This window comes from Pinus tabuliformis, chromosome 8 (assembly GCF_031772625.1).
Source record: "Pinus tabuliformis cultivar Carrire ecotype Pingquan chromosome 8, CPIR1, whole genome shotgun sequence".
NCBI lineage: Eukaryota > Viridiplantae > Streptophyta > Pinopsida > Pinales > Pinaceae > Pinus > Pinus tabuliformis.
In genome coordinates, this window is record NC_142294.1 from 1,003,136,500 (window position 1) to 1,003,149,733 (window position 13,234).

At 42.8% G+C, this 13,234-nt stretch overlaps 1 protein-coding gene across 1 annotated transcript; it reads right to left on the reverse strand.

Annotated features, from left to right (window-relative positions):
• Positions 1-3,598: 3,598 nt before the first annotated feature.
• Positions 3,599-4,969, reverse strand: LOC149238772 (uncharacterized). Its single transcript, XM_089369665.1, has one exon. The coding sequence runs from the start codon at positions 4,967-4,969 to the stop codon at positions 3,599-3,601; it is 1,371 nt and encodes a 456-aa protein (XP_089225791.1).
• Between the last annotated feature and the right edge of the window lie 8,265 nt (positions 4,970-13,234).

Consider the following 13,234-nt stretch of genomic DNA (forward strand, 5'->3'; position numbering starts at 1 on the left):
TGGAAACGGGTCGTATGAGCATGAATATTGTGAGAGCTCGACTGTAATGCATATTGCCCCTGGCCACGTCCACGACCTCTCCTGGTGGTTGGATGGTAATCAGAGTTGAATCCTGATGAGCAAGAGGAGGAGTCCGTGGAAGAGGAAGAGGGCTAGCGAATGGGTCACCCCCGGGAGCCTCCCCTTCTACAGCCCATTCTTTGGCGCAAAATTGGCATGCTGAACAGAGCCGAGGGAACAGAACGAGCCACAAATCTTTGCAAGCTAGGAGAGACGGGAATGGGGAGAGAAACCTCACTCAAAGAAGCACTGATAATGGCAGAGGACAGGCAGCAAATAAAGTTATAGGAAGGTCTTTGGAAAGCCAGAAGATCCCGCTGAGAATCAACCCCACATTTCAGAGCGCAGTGATACCCTGGACTAACCCGAGAGCAGAGCGTTGTGATAACAAGGATACCAAACATTCGCCGAGGAGGAACAATGAAGAACTGGAGGAGCGCCATGACATAAGAGCAGAAATGCCAATTTGGGGTGTCGGGCTGCATTAACGCAACATTAAATGAGCTTACCAGGAGAATGAAGGCTGGCAGCGAGTGAGGCCAGATGGCGTTGGGTGTGAACCACATCAACCCATCCAGCCGCCTTCGTACCCTTATCTGTACTGCACACCCGCATCCGGGAGGGATAGATCTTGTTGCACCAGAAGAGTGCAGTCTTGTTTGAGTTGCTCATCATTAGAACTGCCCAGAGGACCAGAGAAGAAAGGGAATTGCTGATCAGATCCTTGATTTGCCAATCTATCCGCTACCTTGTTGGCTGATCGCCGAACATGCTGGAAGGTAATGCTGCGGGGCGCCTTGAGCCATTCTTCAATTTTCTCCAGTCTACTTAGAAGCCGCCAGCTCGAAGCGATCTTTCCTGCAGATGTACCTGATTGGATCCGAATAGCTGCCTTTATTAAGATTTGTGAGTCCCCTTCTACCACTAGAGGGAAAAAATTTTCAGTTTCTGCTATGTAGATGCCCTTCCATAAGCCTTCAAGTTTAGCAGCATTGTTGGTGTCTCTTCCAATCGAACCATGATATATATGCAAAGCCAAGCCGTTAGCATTTATGAGAATACCACCATAACCAGCCGGCCCCGGATTGCCCTTGGCTGCCCCGTCGAAGTTCAGCTTAAAACACTTGGAGGCAGGAGGAGACCAGAATTGGGGGGAATCAAAATGAATGGAGGGATTGAGATTGATGTGAGCTGAAGAAAGGAGATTCAGATTCCAATTTTCCAGAATGAGGCGTTCCTGGGGTGAGGTTGGCAGGTCCGAAGTTTGCCATTGTTTCAGGGCGAGGGTTTCTTGAAGGTTCTGTTTGAGAAGAAGCCAGAGGGAGTCCAGGGGCAAATGGAGATTTTTGAAGATCCTGTTATTTCTCTCCTTCCAGATGATCCAATAGACGAAGCCCGGTAAAAGGTTCCAGAGGGCGTTGAGTACAAGACTTTGGAAGGGATGCTGAGGCCAATTCCTGATTGTATTTATAATGTCTCCCTCACGTCTGCCTGTTCTCCTGTTGCACTGTGTTATTCTCTCCCAGAGATCTGCTGCTAGTGGACAAGTATCCAAAAGATGCAAAATGGTCTCTGTATGGAGGTTGCAATTGGGACATCTGGAAGGCCCAATAAAACCTCGCTTTTGAAGATTGTCCCAAGTGAGGATTCGTTGTTTGCTTAAAAGCCAAAGGAAAGTAGAGACTTTGGGCCAGATGCCTAGTTGCCAGACCTTATCCCATAGCTGATCCTTAATTATCTGCGCTGGATGATAGAGAAGTTGGTATGCTTCCTTGGTGGTGAATGTCCCTTTGGGAGTATATCCCCATCGAATTTTGTCCCTCTGATCAGAGAACTTGATTTTCCTTAGTTTGAGCTCTTGATCGATCTCTTCATAAGTTTCCTCCTGCCAGTTGGCTTGCCAGGTATCTGCTGATCTCCATTGTTGAAAGCCTTGAGGGGATCGCTGCTGCCAAAATTGATGAACATGGGTTTGATCATTGTGCTGCATAGTTGCTTGCCATTTGGGTTTGTGGAAGAGAGCAGTGATTTTGGGAAGCTGCTACCAGGAGTCTTCCCAAAATCTTGTTGTAGTACGTGAATGAATTTCCCAAAAACTATGTGCTTGAATAAAGGCACTGTGTTGCCTGGCTGCATTCCAAATTAACGATCCAGGGGTGGTAGTACTTATGCGGATGAGCTCCTCCAAGGAACTTCCGGGAGCATATTTGGCTTGCCAGATACGGGCCCAAGGAGAATGTGGCTTGGAGACCCATTTCCACCAGATTCGGGCACCCATGGTGTTGTTGCTATGGAGGGGATCCCTTAGACCAAGCCCACCAGCTGACTTCGGAAGACAGACCTCAATCCATTTGACCAGTGCCCATTTTCTGTTGAGGCCCGAGGAACCCCATAAGAAATTTCTTTGAAGATTGCAGATTCTCTTAAGAACCCATTTGGGAGCTGCCAATATGGAGAATAAATACAATGGCATGGCTTGGAGAATGGATTTTATTAGGATGAGCTTGCTGGCGATATTAAGCGAGCGGAAGGTCCAGGAAGAGAGCCTGGTTTCTAAATTGTCAAGGAGGGATCTCCAGGAGGCATGTTTGATGGCTGAGTCTATCAGGGGAGCTCCGAGATATTTCGAAGGAAGCACAGCTATCAGAAACCCCAAGATCCTGGCTATATTTCTCTGAGTGAGGATGGGGGTGTGGAAGAAGAAGAGCTGGGATTTGGAGGCATTGATGGTGGTGCCTGAAGCTTCTGAGAAGAGATTGAGCAGTGAAAGGAAAGCAGAGGCCTCTTGAACTGAAGGGTGGCCAAAAAGCATATTGTCATCAACAAACTGTTGATGAGAGATGGGAGGTTGACCATGAAGCGAAATGCCCTTTAAAGAGTGAGAAGAGATGGCAGAATAAAGGAGGCGACTTAGACCTTTGGCCATGAGAACGAAAAGGAACAGAGATAGGGAGTCACCTTGACGTATACCCCGGGAAGGACGAAAAGGCGAGGATGGAGAGCCATTCAGAAGGATGGAAAAACAAGGGGAGGTAATAAGATTCATGAGCCAACGCATCCAGGTAGCGCTGAAGCCAAAAGCTAAGAGCATTTGATTGATATAGGTCTAGCTAAGTTTATCGAAGGCTTTAGACAGATCTAGCTTGAGAATCATACCTGGCTTTTTAAGAACCTTGAGAGAATGGATCACTTCATGTGAAAGAATGATACCATCCAGAATCTGGCGTCCTTCTACATAGCCAGTCTACTCAGGAGAGATGAGGAGAGGGAGAAGAGGTTTGAGCCTGTTCGCCAAGACTTTTGAGATGAGTTTGTAGATGACGTTACAGAGAGCGATGGGCCTGTATTTGTCCGGAGTACTAGATTCTTCCACCTTTGGCACAAGCACTATGAAGGTCGTGTTGAGGGAGGGGAGGATCCAGTGCATCGATCTCGCTTCTTCCACCAGTTCCCAAACCTTTGTTTTGATGTGCTCCCAGAAGGGGTGGAAAAAATTGGCTATGAATCTGTTAGGTCTAGGCGCTTTTCCATCCTTAAGCTAGGCCAATGCATCCTCCACTTCCTGCATAGAGATTGGCTGGAGTAACATGTTGTTTTGGTCCTCCGTAATGATCTTGGGAATATGCTGCATGATGGAACGTATTGCCTGAGTTCTGCAACCTGGAGGTTCTCGAAGAATGTCCTGAAAGTACTCTTTGAATTCTTGTTCCATTTCTTCATGTGCCTCCAGATGCTCTCCTTGCCCATTATTGATGAAGGCAATGTGATTGTGCATTCTCCTTTGAATTGTGGTCCTGTGAAAGAATTTGGTATTTTTCTCTCCATCCTTGAGCCATCTAACCCTGGATTTTTGACGCCACAATGTCTCTTCTTGTTGCCGTTGTGCTTCGATCTTGGTTAGGAGGGACTTCTCCTGTTGCGCATAATCTTCAGTTCTTCCTTCTGAGATAATGCGTTGTTGCAGTATGTTCATTTGCTTCTCCAGCACTTTCTGATGGTCGAAAATATTCCCAAACTGAGAGCGGTTCCAGGATTTGAGCGCTTGTTTGAGATGTTTTAACTTTTGCTGAAACTGGAACATCTTGGCTCCTTCTGGGGGATTGAAAGATTTCCATGCATCGATCAAAACATCTTTGAAGTTAGGATGTGAGAACCAAAATGATTCAAAGCGAAAGGGTCTATTACACCTGGCACCCAGACGTGACCATTGTAACATTATGGGCCAGTGATCAGAGCCCACTTGAGGCATGATGGAGGCATGAAAGTCCCCCCCCAGATGAATGGCATTGTCTGACATGAGGAATCGATCCAACCTGGAGGCTATTTGTTGTGATCCCCTTCTTTTATTGGTCCATGTATATGTGCCATTGGAAGTCTGTAAGTCCATTAACTGATTTCTGTGTATGAAGTCTTTGAAGCCGATACTATCTCCATCCAATCTTGAACGTCCACCAGACTTTTCCTCCAAAGCAGTGATGGTATTAAAGTCACCACCACAAATCCAAAGGGGAAAGCTCCTGTCAGAGTTGAGTGCTGAAATGGTATCAAGCAGATCCAATTTTTTTTGTGATTCTTGTGGAAAATACACATTAGATAGATGTCCATGGATATTGGTCCCAATTAGGTGGAAGGTTGCCTGAATAAAGAAGTGTGAGGCATGGAAATCTTGAAGGTATAGCACTTGAGGATTCCATATGATTGCGAGCCCTCCGGAAGCTCCAGAAGCATCCACCGAGACTGAACGGCACCCCGGCCAGGCTTTATTCAGTATTTTTTCCAGAACAGTACTATTGCATTTCGTTTCTTGTAGGTAGATTAAAGAAGGCTTGTCTTGCTGGATCATATTTTTTATCATTCGGTGTTTTGCAGGGCCATTCAGCCCTCTCACATTCCATGAGACTAACTTCATGGGGAACAATGGGGAAGAGTTTTATAAAACTTGGTCAGCTTGGGGAATCTTCCAGAATCCACCAACATTTCTCCAATAATGATGGTCCTCTACAGATCCGTTTTGCGTCCGCGTTTCTTCGTCTCTTTCAGTATTTTTTTCCCATCCCAAGGACTGCCTGCCTGAATACCAAGGTATTTGTTGTGTTGTGCTCTGGCTAAAACCACTTCAAGTCTTTCGATTTCCTGAGGGGGTATAGCGCTGAATTCTTTCTGTCTACACACTGCTTCTAGCTTGAGAATATCTAGACCTTCCAGATCTATACTTACTGGTTCCTCCTCCATAAGTATCGGCATATTCTATTCTTCCTCCTTTGACTATTGATGAATACTTAGAGCTAGAGCTGCATCTATCTCCATGTTGGAAGATTGTAGGGTTGTGTCTTTATCTTTGTTTTCAGCGGGGGTGGATACGGGGATGCTGATGGGATCAGGGGCCGGGAGCGGATCTGAAGATTTGGGCAGAGGAGGGGGAGAAGAAGAAGATGGATTTGAGGGGAGGGTTGAAGGGTTATCCTCCATGTCATTTTGTGAAGTCAAGATTTCAAAACTATTCCGAGTTACAGGCTTCTTGAGATTATCCGGTTCGACTGGGGATTTCTTAGCATGCTTCCTTCTACTTGAAACTTTTGTGAAACCCTCAACATCTTTGCTTGTCTCAGTGACAGGGGTTTTGGACTGCAGATTCAATGGGCAATCCTTGAAAAGATGGCCATGTTCATGGCATTTCCTACAATGAAAGGGAACATGCTCATAGTCTAATGTTTGGACCCATTCAAAATCATCATGAAATAAGCTTACCGAGTCTGTGAGAGCTTTGGCTAGATGCATGTGCACACAGATCCTGGCATATGAGGTATATCTTCGGCATTTTGTTTCCTCAATGACCTTGATGAAGACCCCCAGGCTATTACCTATGTCCTTTAAGGTTTCCTCATTCCAGTATTCCAAGGGAAGAGAGTAGAATCAGATCCAAACTGGAGCCCAGTTAAAGTCTTCTTTGTATGGATTGAACCTCTCAATCCATTCACGAAGGTACAGGCCTGCAGAGTTGAAGAAGTATGGGCCACCCTCGAAGATGCGGGTTTTGTCCTCCAGACAATTGAAAGTGGTGGTGAAGAAGCCTTTAGGTCCAAGCTGCAGGGTTACTTGACCTTTAGGCTTCCACTTGGAGGCAATCCATCCGTGCAAGGCCTTTTTAGTTGGCCAAAATCCAAGAAACTTGCCTATAAGTGCATGATCCCTCATATATTGGATCTGGCTATTGATACGATGACTGGGGAGATCTATTTTGATTCTTTCTGCAGATCTGGGGATGCATGTTGCAGAGAACGCTTTGGGCCTCGACGTCGAGCCATTCTGGTCAGGGCCTTTGTCTTTGGCGATCGATGGGTCGGCAGCAAAGACCCCATCACTGTTGATGGCAGGATCAATGTCATGCTCTGCCCGCGGGGAAGAACCGGGACTGTCCTGACTTCCTGTGCCTGCCGACTTGTCAGGAGAGGGATCAGTGGAGGGAGAGGGGATCATACCCGCCCCTCCGGAGGGCGGATTCATGAAGGCAGTGTCAGCAGAGACACCAAGTCCGGATAGCAGTGAGCACCTTGGGGAAGGACAACAGGGTAACGCAGGAACCCTAGCAGCGCCGCTCGGCCCTGAACGTCATCCTCTTCCGCCAAAAAAAAAGGCGTGTAGTCTAAAATGTTATGGAATGCCTATGAAATATATTTTTATTATTTGAATATATAATTATAATATAATAAATTAATAACTAATTAAATTATTAAAAATAATTTCAATAAATTTGACTAAATTAAATTAGGTTAATTAACTAAATATAACTAATTTAGTTAATGAAAACTAAATAAATAAATCAATCAAATTAATTATAGTTACAATTTAATTAAACTACCAATTGAATTAATTAATTAACTTTAATTAAATTAAATAACTTAATTAGTTGATAACTAACTTAAATAATCAAAATTAATAAATAATAAAAATTTAATTATTTTATTTTGATTTGTACAATTAATAAAACATTAGAAAATAAATATTTACATATTTTAATGCCCAGGCAAGTGAAATTGACAAAACTTTGACCAAAGATATATTTCTAACTATAAGTTGGAATGAAGCAAAGCTTGAACCATTGGAAATATGACAACAAAATGAAATCAATGAAACAATAAAAAATGAAGCTAAGAAAAGTAAAAATCATCTAAAATTAGCAAAATTAAAGCATTATAGAAGTGCTTTTAACCAAAATTTATATAAGGCATCCCCACAATTTCAAATAAATTAAGGGGGGTGGTTGAGGCCTTAGAAATTGGAAACACAGAGGGATGAAGCAATTGTCTATAGTTTTGAATAATAGGTTTAAATTTATCAAAGATTGAAATAAAAGATTCTGAAATATTCTCGCATATTACACAATTTTCAAAGGTCCCACATAAGCTGAATTGAAGGAAGATAAGCTCTTGAAAGATAAAAGTACTTGAACTTGAACACTCAACTCTAAAAATGAAGGCAATATAGGGAATTATTATTGTTTTTAAATTTTCTCTCTACTCTTGGATAGAAATGATAGCTAGGAGGTTTCTAAGAATTAGTATGCACCTAGAATTATGGAAATGGGAAGAGGGTTCTCAGTAAGCTCTGCAACTTAAGAAAGGTTTGAAGTTGCCACCAAGTCTAGTTTTAGGGTTCTATGGTGGGTCGTGAAGGGGGGAGCACCGCTTCGTCCTACAGTCAAGTCGTCATGGAGAGAGGCAAGGAGGCAAGAGGGAAGCAATTCAAAATACCAATGGAAAAGAGATCAGAAGCAAGAGGCAAGGAAACAGTGGGAACTAATGAGATCCAAAATCAGGAAGAAAAACAATGGATAGCAAATCAAGAAAGGGGGAAGGAAGGTAGTAGCAGGAAAATGCCTCATATGAAAAATACGGGAGTCTGCAAACCAAAATTGAGCATCATCCTCAGGGTCATATTAAGTGATCCAACGATTCAAGTGCACAGGGACCATATGAAAGAACATGCGATCATCTGCAATTTTAAGGGGTTATGGCAAACGGAGAAAGCTCTATACATCTGGATCAGGAGCCATTGGAAGACCAAGGGAGAAATACATTTACATCTAGGCTCTAAGGGATTCTTCACAATGGTGTTTACGAGCCTAGAGGACAAAGATAAAGTTTTTGAAGGGGGACCTTACTTCTACGCTGCAGCAGGACTCTACATGTGCCCATGGATGATGAACTTCATTCCAGAACGTGAAAAATTCATATCTGTACCGGTTTGGATCAGACTATACTCATTACCTCTAGACTAATAGCAACCAGAGTCCTTGAAAACTATCAGAAGCAAGCTAGGGCATTTTCTGAAAATATCAGAGGCAACTCTCAAAGGTAAATATACCTCCTTCGCCCGAATATGTGTGGAAATGGATCTATCTGGAGCCCTTCTGGAAGCAATAATCTTAGAAGTATATGATGAGGAATGGGTGCAAACGATAGACTATGAGCACATACCATTCAAATGCCACAAATGTCGTGAACATGGACATCTATTCAGAGAATATTCCACAAACAAGGAAGAAAGCAATGGAAAAACCTCTGTGGACAAAGATCATGAGGGTTTTACCAAGGTTGGGAGTAAAGGGAAAGGGGGTAAAATATCACATAAGAAAACGAGTGAAGACGGATAGAAAAAACACAATAGTTTGAAAATCCTAGGGGATATAGAGGAGATGATGGAGACAGTCCAGGTTAAGGAGAACATCCCCAAGGAGTAGGATATGGAAGCTGAAATGGAGGACATCCCAGTAAACAACCAGTAGACAAAGAAGATACAAAGCTACATGGAGATCAGAAAGGACCATGAGATGACCCCAAGTGAGGCAGGTACAGAGGATCATGAACTGCATGAGATTCTAGACAGGGAAAATCTGGATCTAGAATAATTTCTGGAGCAAGGAAAGAAAAAAGGAGTAGACTCGTTGCCAAAAGAAGACTATGATCGAGTCCAACAACTCTATCTATGGAGGGCATAATCGAAGGGAAACGGGGTCAAAATAAACCATGAAAGCCAAGGGCAAAGTGGGATCAAAATGATGGAGAACCAGTAGATACTATCTCCAAAAATCTCAGGAAGGAAAAGAGGAAGGAAAAGACAGAATGAACTGCTAATTCAATGTGGGAAACCACTGATTAACTCAGGTAAGATGAAATATCTTACCAGCTATTCATTTACCAACCTTTCTTAATTAAGCTTACAACCTGGAATATTAGAGATTTAGGTAGTAGAAGGAAACAAAGAAATCTAATATAATAAAAGTAGTAAAACCATATATGGTATTTATTCAGGAGACAAAATGTTCAATGGAGAAAATAAGAGAAATTCACAATAAATGGTTAATCAAGTATGATTATTTGGAGGTTAAAGCTAATAACTCTGCAGGAGGGATTCTCACGTTGTGGAATCCACATAAATTGGGAATCCTGGATGCTGAAGTGTCCAGGAACTATCTTTCTTTGTTGTGTAGTCCTGTAGGTGACAAGGAGACTTACATGTTAACTAATGTATATGGCCCTCAAAAACAAGCAGATAAACTCAAGCTTCTCACCTCCTTGGAAGGGCTCAAAGCTCGTTACCCCAACATACCCTGGATAGTAGCAGGGGATTTCAATATGATAAGATCTCTTTCGGAAAAAAAAGGAGGCATGAGATAGCTTGTTAGGCACTCTGAAGTCTTCCAAGATTTCCTCATGAACATGGGACTGGTGGACACGGAGACTATAAATGGAACCTTCACTTGGAACAACAAACGAGGAGGGGTTTCCCAAGTGGCATCAAAATTAGATAGGTTTATTGTTTCTGAGGATCTCATACTCACAGGATCAGCAATCACAACGTCCATTTTTCCCTTTGGAGGCTCGGATCATTGGCCTATACAGCTAAAGGCATCCTTTATGGGCACTCTGAGTAATAGGTCGTTCAGATTCGAAAATGCCTTGCTTTCTCACCCCAATTTCACCAGTAACATTGCCACTTGGTGGAAGGAGGGTTTGAATATTCAGGGTACCAAGATGTACATGCTCCAGCCGAGACTGAAACATATCAAATCCAAACTTAAGGACTGGAACAAAAAAGGATTTTGGGATATCATCAAGGCCAGAAAGAGTACGGAACAGAAACTCCAGGAAATCAATCAGATCAACATCATAGAGGGCTTCAATGAGAAAAGATAGAACCTAACTAATTCTCTGCAGAAAGAATGGGAAGAGCGTTGCCTACAAGAGGAAACATTTTGGAGACAAAAATCTAGAATTCAATGGATCAGAGAGGGAGAAAGGAACACCAAGTTCTTCCACAAATCCACTATGGCCCACGGGGCACACAATAGAATCGCAAAGCTAAAGGATTCTTAAGGCGTTGAGCTTGTTGCTCACAAGGACATGGAATCGACCCTAGTACAACACTTCTCTAACATTGCAAAGGAGCCAATGGAAGACAGAACTAGGTTCATTGATAAGATCACCTAGCACATTCCCAATTTGGTCATAAGGGAGGACAACCATAATCTCAACAGGCCAGTCCCGGAAGAGGAGGTTAGTGAGGTGATCGACGATATGTAGAATGGAAAAGCACCAAGCCCAGATGGTTTCAGTATAGATTTCTTCAAATCCTATTGGGATACAGTCAAATAGGACATCCTTGAGGTGGTGGAAGACTCAAGACAACACAAAAAGGTTCTGAAAGCTCTAAATGCGACCTTTATAGCTTTGATCCCCAAAGAGGAGAATGTTATTACTCCGGAGGGATTTAGGCCCATCACCTTGTGTAATGTGGTGTATAAAATTATCTCTAAAGTGATAGCCAACAGACTCAAGCCACTGCTACTTTCGCTCATCTCAGAAGAGAAAATAGGCTATGTGGAAGGAAGATAGATTCTTAACAACATCATCCAAGCACATGAGGTGTTTCACTCTCTCAAAAGCAATAAGAAAGCAGGTATGATCATTCAATTGGACCTGGCGAAGGCCTATGACAAACTCAACTGGTCTTACATAAGAGCTATTCTAAAAGCCTATGGATTTAACCAAAATTGGATAAGATGGGTCATGGCACTAGTCACCTCAACCAGTTTCTCCATTTTGCCTAATGGAGCTCCCTCTAATAATTTTATACCTTCTAGAGGGCTTAGATAAGGTGATCCGCTTTCTCTCTTCTTCTTTGTCCTCATGATTTAAGGGCTGGGCAGGGCAATCAAAATGGCAAATGTTGAAGGTATAATTTAGGGGATCAAGTCACTTGGATGGGGAGGCAAACACTCATCAACAATTCGTGGATGATACTATGCTACAGGGTGTACCCATAATTAAGGAGGCAAGGGCAATCAAAGAGATCTTAAACGAGTTCACTATGGCAGAAGGTACTGAGGTAAGCCAAAACAAGTCCAAATTTTTCTTCTTTAACACTAATATTGCTATATAGAGAAACATCACTAGGATTCTTGGTTTTCAAAGGGAACAGTTGCCCTCCAAATATCTGGGCATACCTCTTACTGACAAACCTCTATGTAAGCAAATATGGGAACCGATTTTAAACAAACTTCAAGATAATATCAACAATTGGACTTGCCGAGCTTTAAACTTCACAGGTTAACTCATGCTCACTCAAGCGGTTTTGCAGGCCATTCCCATCTTTATGTTTGTAGCTATCGCTGCTCCACAAGGCATTAAGCAGCAAATAAGAAGCATTCAAAGAAACTTCCTGTGGGGCAGAGGGGAAAAGAAAAATAAATGGGCTCTAGTTGTCTGGGACAAGCTCTACAAGCCCAAAAGACATGGTGGTTTGGGACTAGAGGATTCAGAAACTCTAAGTCAAGCTTCAGGTGCCAAACTCTGGTGGCATTGGATCAAGGAGCCAAGAGAACCCTGGGCCAAGATTTTGACACAAAAGTATGTCAGGCACTGGTAGAAACAAGATCATATTAGAATGACAGGACAAATCAGAGGCTCACACATCTGGAACCTTGCATGGGAGAACAAAAGTATTGTTTAGCAACACTGTTTTGGGAAATTAGAGTAGGGGACCGGGCTCGCTTCTGGGAGGACAGATGGCAATAGGAACCCATCATGATCAGGAATGAACTAGTAGCACTCAAGAGAGACACAGACAACAAAGGGCTTTCACTAGTAAAATATTTTTGGGATTAGGGGAAGGATAAGGATAAATGGATGAAATGGAAGAACCTAAGTTATATTGAGGAGAGCCCTTTGAAGGCCATGGCAGAGGTTCTAGCCAAGGATTTAGAGTAAAGAAGAATTCTGGTCTCCTCCTTACCTGCCCAATTAAGATGGGGAAAGAATAATGAAGGCAACTATAATCTCAAAGAGGCCAAACAGACAATCACAGGATTGAACTCTGTAAATGCTAAGAAATTTTGGCAGGAATTGTGGCAAAATCCTTAGTGGATGAAATTCAAACTATTTATCTAGCTAGTTCATCAAAAGAAAATTTTCACATGGGATAACCTTCTCAAGAAGGATTTCATTGGACCCTCTAAATGTCACCTTTGTGGCTTGCATGAGGAAATGATCGAACACCTTCTAAATCTATGTCTTTTTCTACTAAAATTTGGGATTGGGTAGCCTATAGCTTCAAACAGACTAACAGGGACAGGCTCAGAATTTCCAATACTTTAACGAACTGGAGAAAGAACTCCTCAGAAAATGAAATCATCAACAAGGCCTGGATGCTTGTACCAGGCTTTGTCATTGAAATATTTGGAAACAATGGAACATGCAGATCTTAAAGCCAGAGAACCCCTGCTTATCATCAATCAGATTTTGAAACAACTCAAGGAAACAGTTAGGAGCATTCTGAGAACAAACCCTTCAAACCCTCCTCTACCTCAGGAGGTGCACATTCTTACCAATCTGGATCTTCAATCCCTCAATCCTCAAGAAATAAAGAAGAATGTGAGAAATATTAACACTCGGGATTGGGGTTGGCATCCCCCTACACAGGGCTTCTTCAAAGTTAATATTGATGGAGCTTCCGAGGGCAATACCGGGGAAGATGGCTTCGGGGGTGCCATAAGGGATTCTGAGGAACTGACAAAATACATTTTCCATGGCCACCTGGAAAAGGGTACCAATAACGTGGCTGAGCTTTTGGCACTAGATCAAAGTATGGGTATCCTGGTGGAAACAAATTTACG

Coding starts and splice junctions, on each gene's coding strand:
- LOC149238772 (XM_089369665.1), bottom strand. CDS start 4,969: ATGAAGTTAGTCTCATGGAATGTGAGAGGGCTGAATGGCCCTGCAAAA.